The 27,015-nt window shown below is 40.0% G+C and overlaps 1 protein-coding gene across 1 annotated transcript; it reads left to right on the top strand.

Annotated features, from left to right (window-relative positions):
- The first annotated feature begins 467 nt into the window (after window positions 1-467).
- Window positions 468-1,801, top strand: LOC104608952 (AWPM-19-like family protein). Its single transcript, XM_010275079.3, has 4 exons — window positions 468-705; window positions 926-1,145; window positions 1,321-1,366; window positions 1,493-1,801. Exons 1-4 carry the CDS (start codon window positions 579-581, stop codon window positions 1,580-1,582), a joined length of 483 nt encoding a protein of 160 aa, XP_010273381.1. The 5' UTR covers window positions 468-578; the 3' UTR covers window positions 1,583-1,801.
- Window positions 1,802-27,015: the final 25,214 nt, after the last annotated feature.

The raw sequence follows: 27,015 nt of genomic DNA, 5'->3' as shown, positions 1-27,015 counted from the left end.
ACCAGTTAAAAGTGACATTAAATTGGATTCTATGACTTTCAGCAAGCCCAAACCATGAGATGATGACACATCAACTTAACGGTTTGATTTAACTATGAATAGAGGAAGCCCCAGGAATAAAATTTACCCAAAAGAGATTAAATTTGATTACAGAAGCTAGCAAGACAGTTTCATGCTTGTAGAAAAAAAAGTTGAAGGTATAAAGTTCAATTTATAAAATATTGCATCTTCTTCATTGGGGGAAGGAATGAAACAGAAAGCAAAAGACACAGATGAAGGATACTATAGACAAAAAAATGGATAAAAATGAGAACCAAGTAAGCATCAGTTTCTGCTCCTTGCCTTGAACTTCAAGGCATCATCTTTACAACCTTACACAAAACCCTTTGGAATCCATACTCAGCTTTGCAAGAAAAGAACCAAAAACTTCTTAGCAATTCCATCTATAAAAACTCCATGGCTTAAGCTCTTCTCTCTGTGCTTCGGTCAAGCTCTCTTTCTTGCATTTGGTTCTTTGAGGGGAGGATTAATTCTACAGCCCTTATTTCTTCTTTGAACTTCTCTCATTCCTTCTAAGAATGGCTGGTGAAGGGTTGAAACCCCTCGCAACTGGACTTCTGCTACTCAATTTCTGCATGTGTGTGATTGTGGCATCAATAGGAGGATGGGCCATCAACCGAGCCATTGATCATGGCTTCGTAATTGGTAAGCCATCAACCATTCCAGACTCTCTATGTGTCTGCCTAGGCTTGGGCTACTCTCATTTGGGATGGCTCGAGCCTGATGGACAAATAATTAATCCTCAATCTGGCATGCTCCATCTTGTTCATGGAGTCACATTCACATCCTTACTTAGTTATTAATCTAAAACCATAACCCAATTCCTTCAATTAGTCCATACTAATGAATTCTGGAAGACTTGCAGGCCCATCACTTGAGCTTCCTGCTCATTTTTCGCCCATCTACTTTCCGATGGGGAATGCTGCCACCGGATTCTTTGTGCTGTTTGCAGTGATTGCCGGTGTCGTGGGAGGAGCATCCGCCATTGCTGGATTGAACCACATCAGGTCATGGAATGTGAACAGCTTACCATCTGCAGCTTCAGTGGCTATTATTGCTTGGACCCTAATTCTCCTTGCCATGGGGTGAGCTGTTTTCAGTCAATTTACTATCTCCTTTTCAATTTCATCAATGTCTCATATACCTGAAATTCTTTCCAAGCTTTTTCATAAGCAAATTAAAACATCAACAAGTCGGTCAGCACAAGGCAATTGTTGACTTATTTTTCACAAGTTTAATTTCCTTTTCTTGTATGTGCAGTTTGGCCTGTAAAGAGATTGAGAGAGGCTTCAGGAATGCACGTCTGGTAAGGATGTCAACAGCTTAAAATTCTGCTTGTTTAACTACTTACTACACAGCTATAGTCATAAGATTTCATCAGTTTCTGGTTTTGAATGGAAGCATGACATATGGGCATCTTTGGGTGTTGCAGAGAACAATGGAAGCATTCTTGATCATTCTTTCAGCCACGCAGTTTCTATACATTCTCGCCATTCATGGAGCATCAACCATAAGACCATAAAGAGATCAATTTGAGGGTTGATTTGCGTTTGGGTGGAGACTGTGGTGTTAATATTTGTTGTTTCTTTTCTATTTAATTTGTTGTGAAATGGTGTGTGTGATTGGATTTGTTGTTAAAAGAATTAATGCACATGGAGAAATTCCATGTATGAGATTGCATTGTTTGTAGATGTTGATTCTGTTTGAATTTGATATAAATAAAAGAAAACACTTTTATATACTTCATGTATATTTTCTATGCCCTCTTTGTTCAATCTCTTACAGCTTACAGGGAGAGTTGAGATTTAAATTGTATAATGCAGTATACGATTAATTAGATCCATATTCCACAAGACCACCCAGGTGAATCTTTCAAACTTATAGTTTATTGCCAGACAAAACTAAGCAATTTAAAAAGTTTTGACAGGAAACTTTCTATATTAAGGGTCTAGAATTCATGAAAATGTAATGAGAATACAAACACCTAAGAATATTGATGTGGCGTAATCCGGCAGTTCCCTGCTGGATATGATCTGGCTGCCAGCAACGATGAGAACTGGGTTCCTAAAAGAGAGGAGTCAGAGATCCCGGGGTGGCTCACCCGGCGAGGATACTCCGATGGCTAAGTTAGAGCACAATGGTAATAGAGAGCTTGAAGATGATAACAGTGAGAGAGCTAGAGAGCGAAGATTACACACACAATAATAAGAAAAGAACGTACCTCGCCCTTGGGGGGAGAGTCTTTATATACTCGGGTCCATGCGGGTTGGTGGAATAGTTATCGGACCCCAGCTGTGACGGGACTTGCTTGCGTGTTAGGTGGGCGAAACGCCGTCAAACGGTAATACTGTCCCTTCCTGTCAGAACTGGGGAGTTGGTGAACTAATGTGACCGTTACGAGGTATGGCCCTGTAGGATACAGAGTACTGTGGTGTGCTCCTCGAGGTTGCCATTCGGAGGTCTGGACTGTAGGCGAGTCGCCTGTAGGATATCGAGTTGTTCAATGGCGAGCTGACTAGTAGCGAGCTCCTCGAGCTTGTGCCCCTTAGGTCTGCCCTAACACGATTGCCGAAGTGCCCTTGGATCGAGGTGATCCATCGGTCCAGGCATGACCTATAACGAACTTGGTTTCATTTGTTGCGATCTGGTACCGAGATGATCTTAGCTCGAAGTGACTTTAGTTCGGGGTACCAGCTTACCCGAGCTTGCTTTGTAGCGAGCTGATTTATGCTGAGTTGTCACTCATGTTGAGTCACGTCCATGTGCTGATCTGATCACGTTGAGTTGTCGCTTATGTGGGGTCACATCCACGTGTTTCCCCGTCATGAGGTCAGTTCAAATTCTCCTTCATCAATTGCCCCCCACTCCTCGAGCTAGGGGTCTTGACCTCGTTCGGGGAGTTCACGATACGCCAAGTGGATTTGGCTTGAAGTCTAGGTGCTCTGTTAGATGGATCGTGTGCGGTTCACGCACGGATGTCAAGCGACCTATAGGCTTTGCAGATGCCAAAAAATGCGCTAAACCAATTTCAATCTCGAGGGTCTTGCAACCGGTTTTCTTAAGAGCCATCGGATTGCTTTGATCTCAACCGTCGCTTCTTCGATACAGTAGCTATAAATAGGGGGACCTGAGACTCATTTCCTTTGCCACAAGCTTACTAGTCTTCGATCTGAGGTCGCGCTTAGCTTCTTTAGCTCGGGTTTTCTAGTTTGCCATTTCCTTCTAATCCGGTCATCTCTCTTTGGTGAGTCTCCCTTTGGTTTTCTTTTCAGTTCTATCCAGTTTCATGTCTTCCTCTAGCTTTGATAGTCTTTTAGATGAGGCCGAGGCGGGTACCTCGGCCCAGGTTGGTAGCCGAGATGGGGCTACTTCGGGTTTAGAGGTAGTCCATGGCCTTCCCGAGGTATAGGCACCCTGGGAGGTTCGAGAGGCCTCGAGTAGTCAGGCATCCACTTCTCACCGAGGTCGGGTGCCGGACAACTTTGGCCCTTCGACAATAACCTTGGACCGGCTTCAGGCCTTAGTACGCCGATACAACCTCCCGAGAGAGTTCTACAGTCTCCCCTCATGTAACTTCCCTTGGGAACATGATCACAACGAGATTGTGATTTTCGAAGAGCAGCTCGTGGCCGGTCTTCGTCTTCCACTGCACCCCCTAATTGTAGAGGTCCTGAGGTCTTTTGATATCACCATAGACCAGTTACACCCGAACTCCATTCGCAACGTAGTAGGGACCATTTCGCTTTTTTATGAGTACTGTCTTCCCCTCGACCTCGATATTTTTTCTACCATTTTGCCGATTAAGAAAAACTCTTCCTGTGCTCTTCCTGAGCATAGGAGAACCTATTACCTGTCTCCTCGTCTGAGCTATAAGCTATTAAACGAACTCCCCAACAGGATCCCGACCTAGAAACGGGATTACTTCGTGGTTCGTAACCCCGAGGGGTGGTCTTTCCCAACCCATTGGAGGCCGGCGATTCAGGTTCGTGGTGTTAGACTGGGTCTGAAGACAAGGGAGATGCTCAAGTCTTGGGCGGAGCTCGGCTTCCTCTGCTTGGACTACCTTGCTGAAGACAAGCTCGTGCAGGCCGGCTTGACTCCTGGTAGGTCGCCTTGGGTGTTTGCCTTCTTAAGATTCTGATTAGTTCGTGGCTAATCTTACTTTTCATTTTTGCAGCTACCATGCCGGTCAATATGGAAAGTCTTCTGAGGAGCTCACAGAAGGGAAAGAAAAGGACTACAAAGAGATCGCGCCAGGAGGCCGATCTCTCACCTGAAGTTGTAATCATGGAGCCAGCCTCCACTGTGCCTCCCTAGGAAGAGGCCCGATCTGCTGCCCCCGAGGCGGTCATGGACGAGGTTCATCACAAGGGAGCTCACCCCCAAGGGCCAGAGTGTTCATCCGCACCCGTGGGGGCGGATACTGCACCAAAGGGTTATCTTCCTATCGTGAAAGAGAGTATCATGGACCATGTTCAAGCCATGCGCAGTTAGGGTGCCATCTTCCCTGACGAGATCGTGAAGTGGGCAGAGATGTCCCCAAGCCGGCTTTTGGGACTAGTCGGCAGCCACAGTATGGTGGTAAGCGTTCCGTTTTTCTCCTCCACCTCTTTTTTTTTTGTTGACCCCAATTTTCTTTTGGTAGGCTAACTCTGTTGGTCACGCGCTGGCCTGCCAATTGGCGATCCACATAAAGGAAGTTCGTGATGCTAGGGCGGAGGTGCAGAAAATCCACCGTGAGCTGGACCTGACTCGGGGCGAGGTGTACAGAGTGAAGAAGGGGGTTGAGGCCCAGAAGGAGCTGATCTTGACCCAGGAAGGGCAGATCTCCTTGCTGACTGAGGAGAAGGCGCGGCTTGAGTGAGAGGTTGCGAACCTCGAGGCCTCCATCACGGAAGAAAGGAACAAGGCCGTCGAGAGTTTTAAGGACTCCCCGGAGTTTAAGGCCCTGCAGGTTGAATATGGCTCGGGCTCTTATCGATCTGGATTCAAGCTGTGCCGGTACTTGGTTCGGTAGAAGTTCCCCGATCTTGACCTCGGCGACATCACGATGACAGGCTTAGACTCCGAGGTGGCCAAGGTGGCGGATGAGGAGCCCGACTCTTCAGGGGAGGAGAGTGATGAAGAGATCAAAGTGGTGGACCCTTCTGCGTGATGGCTTCTTATTCCTTTTTTCTTCTTTGAACTGTGGATGTACTCTCCCGAGCCGTTGAGCTCGGGTTTTAGTAAAATTCTTGTACTTGAACCTTTTTACTAATGAAATATATAATTTTCTGAGTAATCCAGAGTACAAAATAATTCTAAGTGTGAGTGAGTTCCGAGCTGGGCAATTTTAATGTGTAGGTTACCTGACCTGTCGAGGTGTCGAGCTGGCAATGAGTAAGGATAACCGGGGTGGCATAGACATCGTAGGGTTTATACCCAAGTTGTCTTTACCTTAGGTGTTAGAAGTAGCTTGCTTATGCCGCAAAGTAACTAGGTCTTATGCAACGCCTAGGTCCTTGTCAGTTTGGCATTTTCGACCCTTAGGCTTCGGGAGGGACCTGTAGTCTGCTCTTGAACTTCGCCCATGCTGAAGTGGCAACTGGGTCTTGTGGCCCTTAGGCTTTGGGAGGGACCCGTAGTCCGCTCCTGAACTTTGCCCACACCAAAGTGGCAACTGGGTCTTCTTGTGGCTCTTAGGCTTTGGGAGGGACCCGTAGTCCGCTCCTAAACTTCGCCCACACCGAAGTGGCAACTGGGTCTTCTTGTGGCCCTTAGGCTTTGGGAGAGACCCGTAGTTCGCTCCTGAATTTCATTTCTCCTTAGAGATCTGTAAGGAACTAAATGTTAGAGGACCAGGGGTGGATAACCCGATGAGGTCACTCCGATGGCTAAATTAGTACTCTCATAGTAGACTGCGAGTTAGAAATCACAATCTAAGAGTTAGAGCTTGCTTAATTGTTTTTGGGGCTGGTGCCTTTTCAATTCGTAATCAGAGGTAGTATCGCCTTAGATTGCTGATGTTCTACGCCCGAGGTACTTGCTTTCCTTCTAGGGTTTCGAGCTCATACGTACCTTCCCCGAGTATCCACTTTACTCGGTAGGGACCCTCCCAGTTCGGTCCGAGTTTGCCTACACCGTGCTCAAGTACCATAACTTTTTGGAGGACCAGGTTCCCTACACGGAAGTGTTGCTTCCTGACTTGGCGTTATAATACTGGGCTACTCTTTGCTGGTAGGCTACGTTCCGGATGTACACAAGATCCCGTACCTCTTCTACTAGGTCGTGGTTGGTGCGGAGCTCGTCACCATTTCCTTCATCGTCGTAGGCTTGTAGGCATAATGTAGGTACCTCGATCTCGGTTGGGATTACCGCTTCCGTGCTATAGGTGAGGTTGAAGGGGGTTTCTCCTGTGGCGGTCTTAATGGTAGTTTGGTAAGCCCATAGTACGCTGGGCAGCTCTTCTACCCATAGCCCCTTAGCTCGGGATAAGCGAGCTTTCAATCTGCGGAGTATGGCTCTGTTCGTGACTTCTGTCTGCCCGTTCGCTTGGGGGTGTAATACCGAAGTGAAGTTCTGTTGTATCCCCATCTCAGCACACCGGTTCTGGTACTTGATATCTTCGAACTGCTTACCATTGTCAGAAATGAGCACTCGAGGCAGTTCGAAGCAGCATACTATGCTCTTCCAAAAGAAGTTCTGCACGGTTAGAACTCTGATTGTTGCTAGGGATTCCGCTTTTACCCACTTCGTAAAGTAATCAACTGCTACTAATAGGAATTTCCTCTGTCCTATCACTGACGGGAATGGTCCAAGAATGTCAATTCCCCACTGTGCGAAGGGTCATGGGCTGGTGAGGTACTTCAGATTGGCAGCAGGTTGGTGATGGATGTTGGCGTATCTCTGACACTTGTCACATTTCTTGATGAGCTCGAGTGCGTCTACCTTCATCGTGGGCCAATAGTATCCTTGCTGTAGCGGTTTCTGGGCGAGAGCCTTGCCCCCCAAGTGTCTGTCGCATAGGCCTTCATGGGTGTCATGGAAGATGAGCTCAGCCTCTGAAGGTCGCAAACAACGCAAGTAGGGGAGCGTGTAGGATCTTTGGTACAATCGTCCGTCTATCATGACGTATTTGGCTGCCTGTCGTTCTAGCCTTCTGGATGTGTTGCGATCTCTAGGTCGAGTTCCGTGAAGTAGGTAGCTCGCGAGTGGGTCAATTCAGCTTGGCTCTGTTTGTGCGATGGGAGCGACCTCTTCTGCCCCCCCACCCCCGGGGAATGATGGGCTGAGGCAGGTTCTCTATGTGCACGATCCTCATGTTGTTGTTGCTCGTGCTAGCTAACCAGGATAGGGCATCGGCCTCAGCGTTCTTGGACCTTGGTATCTGCCTGATGAAGTATGACTGGAAGCTTTGTAGAATTTCCTTGACCTTGGCTAAATAGGCAGCCATGGTGGGGTCGCGAGCTTCGTAATCGTCAGTGACCTGGTTGACCACGAGCTGGGAATCACTGCAGATGATGATGTGCTTTGCTTGTACTTCTTTTGCTAATGTAAGCCTGGCTAGTAGTGCCTCATACTCTGTCTCCAGTTTCACCCCACTTGGTCCATGTAGAACAGCGCCGGCTCTGCTTCCTTGTTGATTGGATGAGCCGTCGACATGGAGGATCCAGGGCTCCTCGTCCCAAGTTGGCCTTGCTTTGACCGGGACCGGTGCCGTACTAGTTGAAGCTGCTTCTTTGTGTTCGTGCCCCGTCAGTTCGAGGGCTACGGTGGTGAAGGTGCATTTTGCTACAAAGTCGGCTAAGGCTTGGGCCTTAATCATCGTCCGAGGCTCGTATTGGAGGTCGTATTTGTAGAGTTCAATGGCCCATTTCGTCAGTCTGCCAGATACCTTGGGCTTAAGTATACTTGCCTCAGAGGTTTGTTTACCGAGCTGACCACCTCATCACTCACGGAGAGGTACAACTTTAAAACATCACCCTCCTCGGCTCGGGTCAGAACCGGGATACTAACTAGGTATTTCTTTAGCTCATCGAAGGCGAGATGACACTCTTTAGTCCACTCGAAGTCTTTACTTTTCTTGATTGCCTTAAAAAAGGGCAGGCAACAATCTGCCGACTTGGACATGAAGTGGCTCAAGGCAGCCTTGTGGCCATTCAGCCTTTGAACCTCTTTCAACTTGCGAGGTGGCTTTATTTCTAGGATAGCCTTGACTTTTTTGGGGTTTGCTTCAATGCCACACTAGTTAACTATGTAACCCAGGAATTTGCTCGAGGTGACACCAAAGACACACTTACTATGGTTTAACTTCATACTATATTTGCGCAAAATTTCAAAAACATGTTGCAAGTCACTTATTAAATAGTATGAGAATTGGGTTTTGACGACCATGTCGTCTACATAGCATTCAACCTTATTGTCGATCAACGACTCAAAAAGTTTGTTGACAAGTCTTTGAAAGGTTGCCCCGACATTTTTTAGTCCGAAGGGCATAACCTTGTAACAGTACAGTCATAGCTCGGTTATGAATGCTATATTTTCTTCGTTGGCGGGGTCCATCTTGACCTGGTTATAGCTTGAGTTTGCATCCAGAAAACTCAACAACTCGTGCCCTGAGGTCACGTCCACTAGATGGTTGATCTTAGGGAGAGGGAAACAATCCTTCGAGCAAGCTTGATTAAGGTCGGTGTAATTGACACACATGCACCATTTACCGTTGCCCTTTTTTACCAGAACGGGGTTAGCCACCCAGCTCGGGTAGTGGACCTTCCTGATGAAATCGGCTGCGAGGAGTTTCTCGACCTCCTCATCGACTATCTTCCAGCGCTTCGGGGCTAGGTTGCATTTTTTCTGTCTAACTGCCATGACTAAAGGATCAGTGTTCAACCTATGAGTTATAACCTTAGCATCTATACCGGGCATTTCTACCGCGGACCAGACAAACACATCTAAATTCTTGAGTAGAAAACTTACTAGTCGAGAGCGGAGAGGCTCTTCGATCGCGACTTCGATCTGGAGAGTTCTGGCTGGATCTTCCGCTGAGGTCGGGATGTGGATTGTCCCTTCAGTTAGTGTGGCTCGCTCCTCGATGTACTCCACAGGTCGCTCTTACTCGAGGTCATCTGCCAGATTGGCCTTCCCTTTGAGGGCGACAATGTAACACTTTTGGGACTCGAGCTGGTTGCCCCGAACTACCCATACCTCGAAGTCCGTGGGGAACTTCATGGCCAGGTAGTAATTAGATACCACCGCGTGAAGCACGTGAGTGACGGGTCGTCCCACAATGGTGTTGTACGGGGAAGGCGTTGCGAATACTAGGAAGGCATGCTCAAACCTCGCGATGTTGGGCCATGTACTGACCTTCACGGGTAAAGAAATTCGCCTGAGGGGCCTGACTTCTTCTCTGCTAAAGCCCACTAGAGGAGTACTTGCGGGTTAGAGGTCACTTTCCCGGAGTTGTAGCTTATCGAAGGTGCCTTTGAACAGGATGTCAACCGAACTTCCTGAATCTACCAGGATGCGCCTGACTTCGAAGTCGTTGATCTTCATTCTTATGACCAGTGCGTCGTCGTGGGGGTACTGAATCCCGCACGCGTCGTCCTCAGTGAAGAATATAGGGTCTTTAGGCCGCGGCCGCTTTGGAGGGTTCTGCTCTTCACGCTTTAGTTCGTGGGTTGAATCTTTTCCCACTGTTGTGGAACAACTCGCAACAACCGACCCACCATTGATCGTGTTGATTACCCCACGAACTGGTCTTTCTTCAGGCAGCTGCCTCTGTTCACTCGGCCTGTTGCTGGACTCGGAGGCGTCTTTCTTTTGCTCCCCTCGCTGATCTGTCTGATCTTTATTATTTTTTTGTACAAAGTTTCTCAGGTACCCGCAACGGATGAGCTCCTCAATATAGTCGTGGAGGGTTTTACAGTTTTCGGTGCTATGACCGTGGTCTCTGCGAAAATGACAATACACATTTTTATTTCTATGGGTCGGGTCGTTTCTCAACCGAGGTGGCCACTTCACAAAGGAAGCGTGGTCCTTGATTGCCATGAGAATTTCCCCTCGCTTCACGTTGAGGGGTGTGAAGCTCGTTCTTTCGACTAGGGGAGCTTGGGGATGAGAATCTGACCTGTTCCCTCCCCTGGTGGGGGACTTGCTTTTCTTTCTCTTGCTGCCACCATTGTTCGAGCTGTGGTCCTCCCTCTTTCTTTTCTCTGCTGGGGCTTCAGTCCATTGGTTCATCTCTTCCTCGGTCCCGATGAACTGATAGGCGAGCTTAAGGAATTCTGTGATGTCTTTGGGTTTGTTCGCAACCACATGCCACTTGAACTCTCTGCGAGTGATCCCCTTTTTTGCTACTGCGAGTCTCACGGCCGGGTCTAAGTCTGGGATTAGCAGGCAAGTGTCGTTGAAGCGTTTGATGTAGCTTCAGATCGACTCTCCTTCCCTTTGGACTATACTGAAAAGGCTTTCTTCTGACCTCAGGCACTTCTTACTGGTGATGAAGTGTGAGGTGAACAACTGTACGAGCTGCGCCCAACTTTTAACTGTCTCGGGCGCAATGTTTCTGTACCAAGTGCGAGTTACCCCCTTGAAGGTTGTGGAGAAGGCAACGCACATGCAGGCTTCGTCAGCCCCAGCGAGATGCATCTGGGACTGAAAAGAATCTACGTGGTCGTTTTGGTCGAAAGACCCATCATACTTGTCCAGGGGGAACCCTGAAGTTCGTCGACATCGGGGAGGCCAGGAGCTCGGGGGATAGTGGAGAGGGTACAAAGAGGAGGGGAGCGGTTTTTGTGACTCCTGAGCTTACCTCCATTTTACCTCTAGGCTGCTTAGGCTGGCTAGATCTGGCGAGCTGGCTGGGATTTACTACCCGGGGCACTCCAGCATGCCTCCTTGGCCGCTGCTCGACTGGTTCTGCAGCGGTGCTGCTGACCTCCGCCCTGTCAAATGGTGCTTTGGTCAGAAGTGATTCAGACTGCCAGCTACTATGGACTGAAATATCTTGCCTGGAGTCCCCAGCTAAGACCTTGAACCGGATTCTTGTAAGAGTACCTTCGAGTTGCGAAGGTCGAGGCGGGCTGGTTCCGGCCGGCCGAGTATCTCTCGACCTGCTTACTTGTTGAGAAATGAGAGGGACTTGTCTTTTTCTCCTATTGTGGGACGAGACCTGGGAAATCTTTCCTCGGCAAGGGCGGCTGCTTTGGTGGTGAGGCTTGCTCAGGGTGATTGGACACTGAGGTGGGGTAGGTTGTTGGTTCTGCTGCAGCGGTGGGAACTGCTGCTGGTACATGTGGTGCAGAACTTGTTGTTGGTACTGTTGGAACTGTTGGACCTGCTGCATTTGGGCTTGAATAGCCTGTACGCAGTACACCAGGTCGCTTAGTTGGTTTTGTCCTACTCAAGGGGGAACTATGGATGGTTCGACGGAGGTTGCACAGGCTCAATTGGTTGAGGTACAGTAGGTGTTGGGATCCCACTCGTGGGGAGCGGTATGGTGAACTGGCCTATGCAAATTGTTGGGAACTGAGGTTACCCCTCGGAGACGTTTGCTTCTTTGTGCTGTCCGGCATTGCTGGAAGAAGCCATGGGTTTGGTTTTTGAGTTTTTAGGATTTTGGAATGGAAATAAAAAGGCTTTTAGTAACAAGCTTCCCATAGACGGTGCCAAATGATGTGGCGTAATCTGGCATCTCCCTGCTGGATATGATCTGGCTGCCAGCAACGATGAGACCTGGGTTCCTGAAAGAGAGGAGTCAGCGATCCCAGGGTGGCTCACCCGGCGAGGATACTCCGATGGCTAAGTTAGAGCACACTGGTAGTAGAGAGCTTGAAGATGATAACAGTGAGAGAGCTAGAGAGCGAAGATTACACACACAACAATAAGAATAGAACGTACCTCTCCCCTGGGGGGCGGAGTCTTTATATACTGGGGTCCATGCGAGTTGGTGGAATAGTTACCGGACCCCAGCTGTGATAGGACTTGCTTGTGTGTCAGGTGGGCAAAACGCCGTCAAACTGTAATACTGTCACACGCCGTCAAATCGTAATACTGTCCCTTCCTGTCAAAATTGGGGAGTTGGTGAACTAATGTGACCGTTATGAGGTACGATCCTGTAGGATACAAAGTGTTGTGGTGTGCTCCTCGAGGTTGCCATTCGGAGGTCTGGACGGTAGGCGAGTCACTTGTAGGATATCGAGCTGTTCGATGGTGATCTGATTGGTAGCGAGCTCCTCGAGCTTGTGCCCCTTAGGTCTACCCTAACACGAATGCCAAAGTGCCCTTGGACCGAGGTGATCCATCGGTCCGGGCACGACCTTTAATGAACTTGGTTTCGTTTGTCCCGATCTGGTACCGAGACGATCTTATCTCGGAGTGACTTTAGTTCAGGGTACCAGCTTACTCGAGCTTGCTTTTTAGCGAGCTAATTTATGCTGAGCTATCACTCGTGTTGAGTCACGTCCACGTGCCAATCTGATCACATTGAGTTGTCGCTTATGCGGGGTTACGTCCAAGTGTCTCTGTCATGAGGTTAGGTCAAATTCTCCTTCATCAAATATGGTTCAGGTAAATGAAAGTAGGTTGAGATGGTTTTTCCATATGGATAGAAAACCACTTACAGGACAAGTGATCTGTTACAAGTTAAGGGAGTAAAAGAGCTAGAGGACGGAAAATTAAGTACTTGGGTAGAAGTAATGAGAAATTATTCAAACACCCATGATTTAATGATAAATATGTATTAGGGTAGAAGACTCCAAGGCAGAGTCCCACTCGAGCTCTGCAAGTGATAAGAATTGATAAGAATTGTATTTGTATCAGTCTCCTAGATAAACTTAGTCTTAGAATCCTATTAATCCTCTCTATAAATACAGTAGTAAGTGTTGGGTGTGGGTCAAGCCCATATGGAGGGGCCCACCCCACCTTTATTTGCTCTCAAAAAAGGAGCCGTATAGTGGAAAAATATGCTTCCACCTTTCAGTTTTTTTGGCTGCAAGTTCGTAACCACCCGACAGAGAAAAACGAAAAAAAATAGAACCGAAAGGTTTTTTCTGGTTCTTTTGAGTTTTGTGAAGAAGAAGAAAAAGTTGGCTCTTATTCCATTCAAGATCAAGTTTGGAGGTGCCTTTCAAACCCGTTCTTGATTATATTAAGTGCTGGAGTTAAGAATCTCACTCCAGTTCAGATTTGGTGATTCTTCTTCCTTTCTCTACTTCTTAGTTCACATTTATAGGAACTTGGTGAGATCTAAACTTCTGCTTGTGTTGTATCCACCTTGCATTTGGTGATGTTAATGCTATTCTTGTGAGCCAAGGATTATTTCCTTGATATTTGTAAGCCTCTAGTTGCAACTAGAGAAGACTATTGTACCCATTAATTTCTGAATTAGTGGAAGACTTTTACGGACCATAGGTCCCATGGTTTTTCCCCGATTTTGGGGTTTTCCACGTAAAAATTCTGGTGTGCTATTGTGTGGTGATTGTTATCTGTTTTTCTGTTATTTGGCTGAATTGTTTACTTGTTATTATTGTTGTTGGCAAACCCATTTTGACATGCAAATTTGGGAAAGGTTCTTGCTGTCCTGGGATTGGTTTTACAATCATTTCTACTACTATAGTGTAACTTGCCCAATAGTGGTATCAGAGCTAGGTTTCCTGAAATTAATTGTTTGTGTTGATACAAATGGAGGAATCCTCGGGTGTTATGATAAAATTGACTTCGTCGAATTATGCTATTTGGAAACCCAGAATGGAGGACATTCTTTATTGCAAAGATTTGTACCTACCCATAAGAGGTGATGAAGTAAAGCTAAGTGGCAAGTCAAGTGATGAATGAGGAATCATGCATAGGAAAATTGTAGGCCAAATCCGACAGTGGATCGACCACAGTATTTTTCACCATGTTACACAAGAAACTAGGGCTGATGTTTTATGGAAAAAATTAGAGTCTACGTATGAAAGGAAAACGGGTTTAAACAAGGCTGCCTTGATTAGAAAACTAGCACATTTGAGATATAAAGATGAGATTAATATGTCTGAACATTTGAGTGATTTTCAAGCTTTGATAAATCAATTGACTACTATGAAATTGAATCTGGATGATGAAGTGCTTGGGTCATAGATTCAGGTGCTTCTTTTCATGTTACTCCCCATGGTGAAATTTTCACAACTTACACTACAGGTGATTTTGGACATGTTCGTATGGGGAATGCTAGTGCATCCAAGATCGTTGGCATGGGAGACATTTGTCTAGATAGAAATACTGGTTGCAAATTAATTTTGAAGAATGTTAGACATGTTCCTGATATCCACCTAAATCTGATTTCCACTGGCAAGTTACATGATGAAGGTTATGCAAACACCTTCAGTGATGGAAAATGGAAGCTCAGTCAGGGTTCATTCATTGTGGCAAAGGGAAAGAAGCACAATACCCCTTATGTGATGCAAACAAGGTTGAGCAAAAGAGAGGTGAATGCAGTTCATGATTCATCCATTGAGCTTTGGCACCGGAGGCTTGGACATTTGAGTGAAAAAGGGCTTCAAATACTTTCTAGAGAAAATCTTTTTCTTGATGTGAGAGGTGTGCCTCTTGAAACATGTGTACATTGCTTAGTTGGCAAACAGAGTAGAGTTGCATTTCATAAATTTCCTCCATCTAGAAAGACTCATGTTTTAGATTTAGTTCACACTGATGTTTGTTACATGAAAGATAGATCTCTTGGTGGTGCATTATATTTTGTGACATTTATTGATGACCACTCCAGAAAAGTGTGGACATTTGCCTTGAAATCTAAGGATCAGGTGTTGGATGTTTTCAAGTATTTTCATGCCAAGGTTGAGAGAAAAACAGGAAATAAGTTGAAGGGCATCCGAGCTGATAATGGTGGTGAATATATGAGTCATTTTGAAGAATATTGTAGGACCCAAGGTATCAGGCTTAAGAAAAGTGTTTTTAAGGCATTTCAACACAATGGAGTAGCAGAGATAATGAATAGAACAATTACTGACAGAATCAGATGCATGCTCTCTCATGCTAAGTTACCTAAATCCTTTTGGGGTGAGGCTATGAGAATTGCAATTGACCTCATCAACCTTTCTCCTTCAGTTTCTTTAAATGGAGATACTCTTGAAAGAGTTTGGACAGGGAAAGTCATATCATACAGTCATTTGAAAGTGTTTGGCTGCAAGGAATTTGTTCATATTCCTAGAGATGAAAGATCCAAGCTTGATGACAAGGCTAAACAGTGCATCTTCTTAGGCTATGGGCACGAAGAGTTTGGGTACAGGTTATGGGATCTAGTGGACAAGAAAGTGAACAGAAGCAAAGATGTTGTATTTCTTGAGGATCAAACAATTGAAGATATAGAGAAAATTGATAAGCCAAAATTCTCTGCTGATGTTCCAATTAACTTGGATCCGGTTTTCCCACCTACAGTTGATGGTGACCACAGGGGAGTTGTACCAAATGAACATGATGATACAGTTTGTGAAGTAACTCCTGTAAATGAAAATACAGAGGAAGTATAGAATGAACAGGTACCTCTAGTTCCTTCACCATAAGTTCAACTTAGAAAATCAACTAGAGAGAGAAGACCTTCCACTAGGTATCCTCCACATGAGTATGTGATGTTGACAGATAGGGAAGAACTAGAGACTTATCAAGAGGCTATGTCGCATGACAATAAAGATGAGTGGCTGAGAGCAATGCAAGAGGAATTAAAATCCTTAAATGAGAATCACACATATGATTTGGTGAAATTACCAAAGGGGAAAATGGTACTAAAAAACAAATGAGTTTATAAATTGAAATCTGATGAGAGTGGCTCACAACTAAAATACAAGGCAAGGCTGGTTGTGAAGGGTTTCAGTCAGAAAAAATGGTGTCAACTTTGAAGAAATATTATCTCCTGTGGTGAAAATGTCTTCTATTCGAGTTGTGCTTGGACTAGTTGTAAGTCTAAATTTGGAAGTTGAATAGCTTGATATGAAGACTATCTTCCTTCATGGTGATTTGGAAGAAGAAATCTATATGGAGCAACCAGAGGGATTCAAAGAAAAAGGAAAAGAACATTTGATGTGCAGATTAAAGAAAAGCTTGTATGGGTTGAAACAATCACCAAGACAGTGATACAACAAATTTGACTCTTTCATGGTTGATCATGGGTACAATAGGACCACTTTAGATCATTGTGTATTTGTAAAGAAATTTTTTTATAGTGATTTCATTATTCTCTTGCTTTATGTTGATGATATGTTGATAGTTGGACATGATTCTAACAAGATTGACAAGTTGAAAAATGAGCTTAGCAAGTCTTTTGCAATGAAGAACTTGGGACCAGCTAGACAGATTATTGGTATGAAGATCTCTCAAGATAGACAGAATGGGAAGTTATGGTTATTTCAAGAAAAATATATTGAGAAGGTTCTTGAGAGGTTCAACATGAGCAATGCAAAACCAATGACTACTCCACTTGCAGGTCATTTCAAGCTCAATACTAAACAATGTCCTACAAGTGAGAAAGACAAAGCTGAAATGAAGAAAGTGCCTTATGCTTCGGCAGTTGGTAGTTTAATCTATGCTATGGTGTGCACGATGCCAGATATTGCTCATGGTGTTGGTATAGTTAGTCGATTTCTCTCTAACCCCGACAAAGAACATTGGGTAGCAGTAAAATGGATATTTAGGTATCTCAGATGTACTTTTCATATATGCTTATGCTTCGGGAATGATAAAGTCATGTTGGATGGGTACACTGATGCAGAGATGGTTGGTGATGTTGAATCCCGAAAGTCCACTTCGGGATATTTAATGACTTTTGCAGGAGGAGCAATTTCATGACAATCCAAACTTCAAAAGTGTATTGCATTGTCTACTACAGAGGCTGAATAAGTTGCAGCTACAGAAGCTTGTAAGGAGATCCTATGGTTGAAGAAGTTCTTACAAGAATTGGGCATGAAGCAAAAAATATATGCTCTTTATTGTGATAGTCAAAGTGCTATCCATCTCTCTAAAAATCCAACTTTTCACTCAAGATCCAAACACATTGATGTAAGGTATCACTGGATTCGGGATGTGTTGGATATGAAGTTGTTGAACATTGAGAAGATTCATACTGATGAGAATGGTGCAGATATGTTAACAAAGTCCTTGCCTAGAGACAAATTTGAATTCTACAAAGAAGTTGCGGGCTTTGTGAAGCCACCCATATGAACTAGAGGGGGAGAATTGTTGGGTGTGGGTTCAACCCATATGGAGGGGCCCACTCCATCTTTATTTGCTCCCAAAAAAGGAGCCATATAGTGGAAAAATATGCTTCCACCTTTCAGTTTTTTTGGCTGTAAGTTTGTAACCACCCGACAGAGAAAATCGAAGAAAAAAAAACACAGAACCGAAAGGTTTTTTCTAGTTCTTTTGAGTTTTGTGAAGAAGAAGAAAAAGTTGGCTCTTATTCCATTCAAGATCAGGTTTGGAGGTGCTTTTCAAGCTCGTTCTTGATGATATTAAGTGCTGGAGTTAAAAATCCCACTCTAGTTTAGATTTGGTGATTCTTCTTCCTTTCTCTACTTCTTAGTTCAGATTTACAGTAACTTGGTGAGATCTAAACTTCTGTTTGTGTTGTATCCACTTTGCATTTGGTGATGTTAATGCTGTTCTTGTGAGCCAATGATTATTTCCTTGATGTTTGTAAGCCTCTAGTTGCAACTAGAGAAGACTATTATACCCATTAATTTCTGAATTAGTTAAAGACTTTTACGGACCATAGATCCCGTGGTTTTTCCCCGATTTTGGAGTTTTCCACGTAAAAATTCTAGTGTGCTATTGTATGGTGATTGTTATCTATTTTTCTGTTACTTGGCTGAATTGTTTAGTTATTGTTGTTATTGGCAAACCCATTTTGACACACAAATTTGGGAAAGGTTATTGCTGTCCTGTGATTGGTTTTACATTCATTTCTGCTACAGTAAGCCGATGGACTGATTGTGCTTTTCAGTCCTGTTAATCATCTCTATGGCGCAACTTCCGATCCCCTCTTTGAGTGTTGATTCGGGTGGCATGCCTACGCTCCCAACATCTACTCCCTTTGCTCCGTTGCGTCTCAATGGCGAAAACTATATGCTTTAGGAATCTCAGTTCGTTCCTTTTTTTAAAACCAATGGGTTGATGGGAATTGTGGACGACACAACAAAATGCCCGCCTCATGAAATTCCAGATTCTGATGATAGCTCGAAGATGGTATGATCAATGGAATCGCCCATTGACTAATGGATCCGTACCTATCTCATGTCCTCTCTCACTACAGATTGTTGGTCTCTCCACATCAGCTGAAGAATGGACCAATCTTTCTCGGTCCTTTGCATCGGGATCTCGCACTCGTGTTCTGCAGCTTCGACGTGAACTCCAGGTACACTCTCTGTCACTGAATATGTTCAAAAAGCCCGAGCTATTGCCAATATCTTATTAGGTGCAATTGATGCACCAGTTCATGAGGCTGCTGATTTGATACTCTATATCCTGGCCGGTCTTGGACCACACTATGAGTCCTCTGTCACTACTTTTACCGTGTCATCAGACTCGTCTGACCTATGGTTAACAGACCTCCATGGTCTACTTGTTAGCCATAAGATTTGGCTAATATGGCCAACACTACGGGAAGAAGAGCTCCCACATCTACCTATCCTCAACCTCACCCACCTAACCAAAACCTCAACAATAAATAGCTTTGGCCCTGCTCACGGCTCGATTTGGCCCATGGACCAGCCCAAACCCATGGCATGCACGGCCTACTTGTGCTTGGGCCGTGGACTGTTATAGGCCGACCCCCCAAGTTATCCCAGAGGAGGGCAGTACGGCCTGAAATGGACTGCGCTTTACACGGGTCATGCCATGCCGGTTCAGCATAACCCGTTTTACACCTCTAGATCGACTTAAGTGATAAGCCTGCCTTACCCTATTAATGTTAGGGTTGGGTCTGTCTTAATCAGGTCTGAAATACCTGCACAAGAAAATTATGCCTTGTCCGAATACAAGGATACTATGTGTGATTGATTTTCTACGCATAGGACACCACAGTCACACATTGTACCAAACATCTCTTCTAATTGTTGGAGATGAAAATTTGGCCCGTCCATGGACCTTGCCCCGTCCCGTCCCACCCCAGTCGGGGCAGGTTTTTATCATTGATTGGAGTTTGGGATGGGTTTGAGAAAATCTGAAACTCATGGGATCGGGGATGGGGTGTTTGTCCATCCTCCCTATATATATATATATATATATATATATGACATAAAATAATTTTAAGTAGACTTTAATAAAATAAAATTGTAAGTATATAAGTAAGAATGGTTGGGACAGAATAGGGCAAATTTGGGTCCCTGTTTCTCATGGGGATGGGATTAGGATTTCTAATCCTACTGGGGTTCGGGGCAAGGCATTTGAGTTCAGGGTCGGAGAGGGGGCAGACCTAACCCAGCATCAGTTGAGAACTTTCTTATCTAATATAGTTTCAATATCTAGAGAGCTCGTAATGCTTTGCCTTCCAATACTCGATTCGACTCCAAATACAATTTTCTTGGATTTGGATGTTAGAATCAAATTTGATGTGGATTTAACGCCACTTGATCTCATTAAAATCTGAGTTTGATAAAAAATTATCATTTATGTATATATGTAGTATAATTGTACCAAACTGACTTTAAACCGGAACCGTTTTAGCCACTGATTTTTTGGTCGACGGTTTGACTGTCCCATTCGAACAGATGGCCTATTCTAACAAAAAAATTTAAAATAAAAAAAATAATAATTAAAATAAAAAATGACAAAAAACCATTGAATAGGTCAAATGGGTTGACGGTTTGACCACCCAGCTCAATGGCTTGTTGACCAATTCAACGGTTTTTGGCCGAGGACTGAGTTTGGGGTAAAATGGAACCAGTTGCTTGAACGGTTTCCGGTCCAAATGGTTTGACCGTCCAGGTCAACAACAGTTCGAAAACATTGAATTGTACATACATACGTAGGTACATACACACACATACATACATACATATATATACACATACATATACATGTATAGGTACATACATACATACATACATATAATTATATAAAATTTATAATTGTTAAATTAATATTTTATATTCATATACATTTATTATATTAATCTTTATATATATTATCTATATTATATATAAGATTGTCCACATCACATGGTCTCTCCTTTCTCCAAATCCCACTTCCTACATTCTATTGTCTCTCCCTTTCCCTTCCCGCCACTCACGATCTGCCAAGTCATCATCCTTTCTCTCCATTCCTCTCCTTCCTATTAAATATAGAGGGCCTTAGTACTTCAATTGCTGTTTACACTATAGAGATCCAGTTTTCTTGGGCACAAGTAACAATTTTTCCCTTAATAATGATATTATTTCCAATGCCATCGATCGTTTTCTCCTGTTTTGTACACGGACGCAGTTCACAGTGCTTTGGACACGGATAGAAATCATAATCAGAGTTCATATCTGTCAATTCTGTTTTTGTTGGTATTGAATCACTTTCCGGGACCGTATTTCAGTTTTCCTTGACATGGTACAGTACAGTCAATTCTCAATGGACCGGTTTTGAATTGGTCTCCATCCCGTTCAAAATCAATTTGGACGAATTAGACGGTTTTAATTTGAAACTATTCGAATCCGTTATAATACGGTTTTAAAGTTTTGAAGATAATGAATTTTTTAAGTTTTAAAATTAATGAGTAAATATATAACTCATAACAAAAGTATTTTCATTTCGTATCACCTTTATTTAATTAGAAAATATCATAGGGATCCCTTGGCTTAAATTTAATTTAACAAAGCAAATATATCACACTGTCCCATGCGATGCACGAACTCTCTAGTATTTTTATTAACTTTTAAATTTCTTATAAATATTAAGTGCATTTATTTGTTGATTTACATTAATTTATGATTTCTTCTATTATTATTATTTTTCTTATGTCAAATGATGCAAGGATTATATCCTTATATTGGAAATATAAGAGGTTTTCACAGCACCCACTAATATATATATAGAAATTTTCTTCTTTTTTTGAATTTTTTATTTTTTTATTCCATGTCACTTTTGAAACAACCAATGAGATACACTTTTCCAATGGCCTAAATAATCTCTTCTCCTAAAATTTCTCCTAAACTCCCTCCCCCACTATCCCCCACTTTCTCCAAAATTATCTCTAATTCCTATTTATCTTCTAAATTATCTCTAATTCCTATTTATCTTCAAAATATCTCTAATTTAGTACAGAGCTTCTCTCCTAAATTATCTCTAATTCCTATTTATCCTCTCCCCTACTTTTTATCTATATCTATCTAAAGAAAGTTTGGATTAAAATTTTAAGAATTATTTAAATACTCTAACAAAATTATATAATGACTTTAAAATATTTACTAAAAACACAAAAAAAAATAATTTTATATTTTTACAAAATATATCACGAAATTATGTACTAACAATTTCAATTATGTTGTTTTGGATTATCAATTTATATGTTTTTCGAATATTTAATAACATGTAATAGCTTTAAATAAATAAAATTCAAATAACAAAAAAATTTAAATATTTTATAGATTATTTAAATATTTAAATAACTAAATATTGATCATAACTAGATTTTAAATAGTTAAAATAATGAAATTATGTAATAAATTTAAAAAATTTCGTCAAAGTAGAAAAATGATTATAACATAATATTGAAATTAATAATAATTTAATATATTAAAAAATTAATAATGAAATTATGTAATAATAGTATAAATTATGATTTTATGGATAATTAAATCCAATAAGTAATTAATATTTTAAAATTTAAATATTTTACTTATTACTTAAGTATTTGGGTAAAATACAAAAACCTCCCCTGAAGTTTCTGACAATAATAAAAGCCTTCCCTTTAGTTTCATTTTAACAAATACATCCCCTGAAATTTAAAAAAAAAAATCAACAAACACCTCCCTTCCATCACTAACTTAGACGGAAAACATTTAGTTGATGCATTAATTTTTTTCAAATACCCATTCTAACTTGGGTATTGGCAGCATCTCTACCAAGACCAAGAACAACAACGAAAGCTGGGGTTTGGAATTCTTTGGCTACTCTGCAAGGAATGAAAACTCTGTTTAGGAGAGGAACCAGAGCAATGAGTGACCTTGTTGTCGCTCATATCACGGAGGATGTTACAAATGAGAAGTTTCACTTGTTTATCAGAAGTATATATCAATCTGGTCTCATCGTGCGATTAGATGTCACACTTATCTTCCCTTCTTTCTCTTTTGCTTCCCCACTTGGCATTTCTTTGATTTATTCTTCTATAAATGATGCTTTCAAGAAGCTCATCTGTCATTACAGAGACAAGTGCATGATCGTGGTACCTGAGGTTCCCGGAGTGTTGGACGTTGGGGTAAGTGTGTAAGTTTGGTAGGACGATAAGGGTCCGGTGTCTCTGAATTTGGAGGTGAAACAGGCAAAGGTGCTGCCGTCACTTTGTGGCTCGTGACACCGCCGTGGAGATGGACGACAGTGGGAACGCCACCGTTCTTGGGAAAGGCAGTGGGGACGGTTCGATCCCATTGGAGTATGTGATTTTGAGGGAGATGATTTTGCCACATCACATAATTTGATACTCATACACGAATACTGTCGTTGCCTTGTTGGAGGCAAATCACAATGGATCTTGTGTAGTAAAGTGGAGAAAGAAAAAGTTGATCAAACATGATAAAGAAGCAAGAGGGAGTTTTGTGAATCAAGAATTAATCAGTACCCATTTCTTTTGATATATGCCGATGGTGAGACTTGAAGGAATGGAAAGGCGATATAGCATGGAATAACCGTGGAGTTTTGTTATTTGTGGGACCCGTTCATCAATTGCAGAGAAGTGGATACTTGTTAAAGATTAGTTGCTTCGGTGAACGGAGGAGGAGGAGGAGCCTATGCTTGGGCTTAGTAAAAATATTGGAGACGATTATAACGCTATTGTGATTGTGAGAGATAATAAAGAATTGCGATTTTGATGTAACCCAGTGTGTGAAATCGGATAGGAAGGAGAAGAAGGTGGGAGAACCATTGATGTCGGTAAGTATTAGTTTTAGACCATACACGTGGATGAGTGTAGTCAGTCTGTAATTCCAAAAGATTCAATGCAAAAAACGCTCTCACACTAACAGGGGTAATTTCGTAACTTTATAATTTTCCATTGGGGTCAGTAACGGAGGGGAGGTTTTTGTTGATTTTTTTTTTAAAAGTTTAGGGGAGGTATTTGTTAAAATGAAACTAAAGGGGAGGTTTTTATTATTGTCAGAAACTTGAGGGGAGATTTCTGTATTTTACCCTAAGTATTTAAATAACTAAATATTTTAAATAACAAAATATTTAACATAACTAGATTTTAAATAATTAAAATAAAGAAATTATGTAATAAATTTAAAAATTCTGAAAAGTAGAAAAATAATTATAACATAATATTGAAATTAGTAATAATTTAATATTTTTACATAATATTGTAAATAACTAATTTCACTTATATCAAGTAATAATTAGAGAAAATAACTTTAAAAAAAATTAATATTTATTAATAATACTTTTAAATTCTTAATCTTTATTTATTATATAATTATATACACTAACATTAATATTTATTTTGCTTCAGTAATTATTTATTATTCATTGAAAATTTTAAATTTAATTTATTGTATTTTTATTATAACTTATTGATTAATATTTATTAGAGATTAAACTATTATTTGAGATTATACTATTTATTGACTAAGTTAATACATTTTTAGTACTTATTGTATTTTTTTCATTATCAATTTATTTTCAATAATTATTGGATATTAAACTATTGTTATTTATTAGAGATGAGAATATTTATTTAGCTGAAATTATGAATGTTCATAAGTTAGTTCAGTTCGGTCGCAGGCTATTTGGCCAACCAAGTTGACCTGGTGAGGTTGGGGAATTGGTCAATTGAAACCGACTAACCTTTTCTGAAAACCAACCCACTCAAGTTGTATTGATTTGAGTCGAATTTTTGCTTTGGCCAATCGGTTCAAAAGATTTGAACTTAAAATTTAAATTTAATTTTAAAATTTAGAATGCGATTATTACAAAATAAATTTAAAAATTATATTTATGATATAAAACATTTTAAACTAAGAAATATGGGAAATTTCCCACTTTTCCATATTAAAAATTATATTTAAAATATAAAATATTAATATATATCCATGGTTAGCTCATTTGGTTTTAGTCGATTTACAAATGACCAAAGTGAAACTGATCCAACTTGGTCAAATTAGAAAATTTTTGAACCAAAGCCAAACTAAAATACTAGAAAACCAACCAACTTGAGTTGAGTTGATTGGGTTGGTCAGTTTCATCAGTTTGATGAATAAACATAACTGAAATTAATTATTGTTAGTTTTGTATTATAAAAAATTTATTAAAAGTAAAATATGAATAATTATTAATTATTTAAAATTTTGAAAATATAAAACAAGTGTATACTTTTATGTGTTTCTATTAGGGTCATTTACTAGAATACACCTTATAGTTTTCATTTTACTAAAACATCCCATATATTTTTCAACTTATTTACTTAATCAACCTTTCATAAATGAGTGTTTGTTTTGCCATTAGGCACATGATTTTTTATTCCAAAAATACTCTTAACACTTTTTTTGTACATAAAACAAAATTGATCAAATATAGCCAATAGAGTAGTCTATGTCTTATTAAGGGCAAAAATGGTAATTTTGTTATTATTTTCTTTTGATTAAATTTATTTAAATGAGAATTATGGTCAACATTATCATTTCCACTATCATCTAATGGAAAATTGATTAAATCCATTGTAAATTATAAGTGGTGTTTTAGTAAAATGCTAACTTTAGGGTAGATTTTAGTAAATCTATGAAACTATAAAGGGTATTTTAGTAAATGACCATTTCTATTATCTCTAATCTAGTAGAGAGTTTCTCTCCTAAATTATCTTTAATTCCTATTTATCATCTCCCCTACTTTTTATCTATATCTATCTAAAGAAAGTTTGGATTAAAATATTTAAGAATTATTTAAATATTCTAATAAAATTATATAATACCTTTAAAATATTTATTAAAAACACAAAAAATAATTTTTTTTAAATATATCATGAAATTATGTACTAACAATTTAAATTATGTTTTTCTGGATTATCAATTTCAATGTTTTTCAAATATTTAATAATATGTAATAGCTTTAAATAAATAAATATCAAATAACAAAAACTTTTAAATATTTTATAGATTATTTAAATATTTATCATAACTAGATTTTAAATAGTTAAAATAATGGAATTATGTAATAAATTAAGAAAAAATTTACATGTAGAAAAATAATTATAACATAATATTGAAATTAATAATAATTTATTATTTTTACATAATATTGTAAATAACTAATTTCACTCATATCAAGTAACAATTCGAGAAAATAACTTTCAAAAAATTAATATTTATTAATAATAATTTTAAAATCTTAATCTATATCTATTATATAATTATATATACTAAAATTATATTTATTGTTTTTTATGATAAATTTGTTTTCAATTATTATGTATAAATTTATTGTATTTTTATTATAACTTATTGATTAATTAATATTTATTAGAGATTAAACTATTATTTGAGAATATACTATTTATTGACTAAGTTAATATATTTTTATTACTTATTTTATTTTTGTAATTATTGTAATTATTATATTTTCGCTATAAATTTTCAATAATTATTAGAGATTAAACTAATGTTATTTATCGGAGATAAGACTATTAATATAGCTAAAAAAATGAGTGTTCATGAGTTGGTTCGGTCTGGTCCTAGGTTATTTGGCCAACCAAATTGACCTACTCAAGTTGGGGAGTTGCTTAACTGAAACCGACTAACCTTTTATGAAAATTGACCCACTCTAGTTGTAATGGTTTGGGTCGGTTTTCACAAAGATCAGTCATTTCAAAGTATAACTTAAAATTAAAATTTAATTTTAAAAATTGCAATGCAATTATGAAAAAATAAATTTAAAAATTAGATTTATGAAATAAAACATTGACAAAGAAATATAGAAAATTTCTCACTTTTTCATATTTAAAATATAAAATATTAATATATATCCATGGTTAGGTCGTTTGATTTTGGTTGGTTTAAAAATGGTCAAAGTGAAACTGATCCAACTTGGTCAAATTGAGAAATTTTTAAACCAAATCCAACCTAATATACTAGAAAACCGACCAACTCGAGTCAAGTTGATTGGGTTGGTCGGTTTCATCAATTTTATGAATAAACCTAACTGAAATTAATTATTGTTATTTTTGTATTCTGAAAAATTTGTTAAAAATAGTATATAAAATATTAATAATTATTAATTATTTAAAAAATTTGAAAATACAAAACAATTGTATACTCTTATGTGTTTCTATTAGGGTCATTTACTATAACACACCTTATAGTCTTACATATTTACTTCAACCTATCTTATAGTTTTCATTTTACTAAAACATCCTATATATTTTACAACTTGTTTACTTAATCAATCTTTCATTAAGGAGAGATTGTTTTGCCATTAGGCCTGTGATTTTTTATTTCAAAAATACCCTTAACACTTTTTTTGTACATAAAACAAAATTGACCAAATATAGCCAATAGAGTGGTTGGTCGTGTCTTATTAAGGACAAAAATAGTATTTTTATTTTCTTTTAATTAAATTTATTTAAATGAGCATTAAGGTCAACACTATCATTTTCCACTGCCATCTAATGGAAGATTGATTAAATCCATTGCAAATTATAAGTGTTATTTTAGTAAAATGCTAACTATAGAATAAATTTTAGTAAATCCATGAAACCATAAGGGGTAATTTAGTAAATGACCCTTTCTATTATTTAGCTTTCAC

This window comes from Nelumbo nucifera, chromosome 3, assembly GCF_055504915.1.
Source record: "Nelumbo nucifera cultivar China Antique chromosome 3, China Antique-T2T, whole genome shotgun sequence".
NCBI lineage: Eukaryota > Viridiplantae > Streptophyta > Magnoliopsida > Proteales > Nelumbonaceae > Nelumbo > Nelumbo nucifera.
The sequence above is the reverse complement of the archived record's forward strand: the minus strand, read 5'-3'. Positions and strand labels throughout refer to the sequence as shown.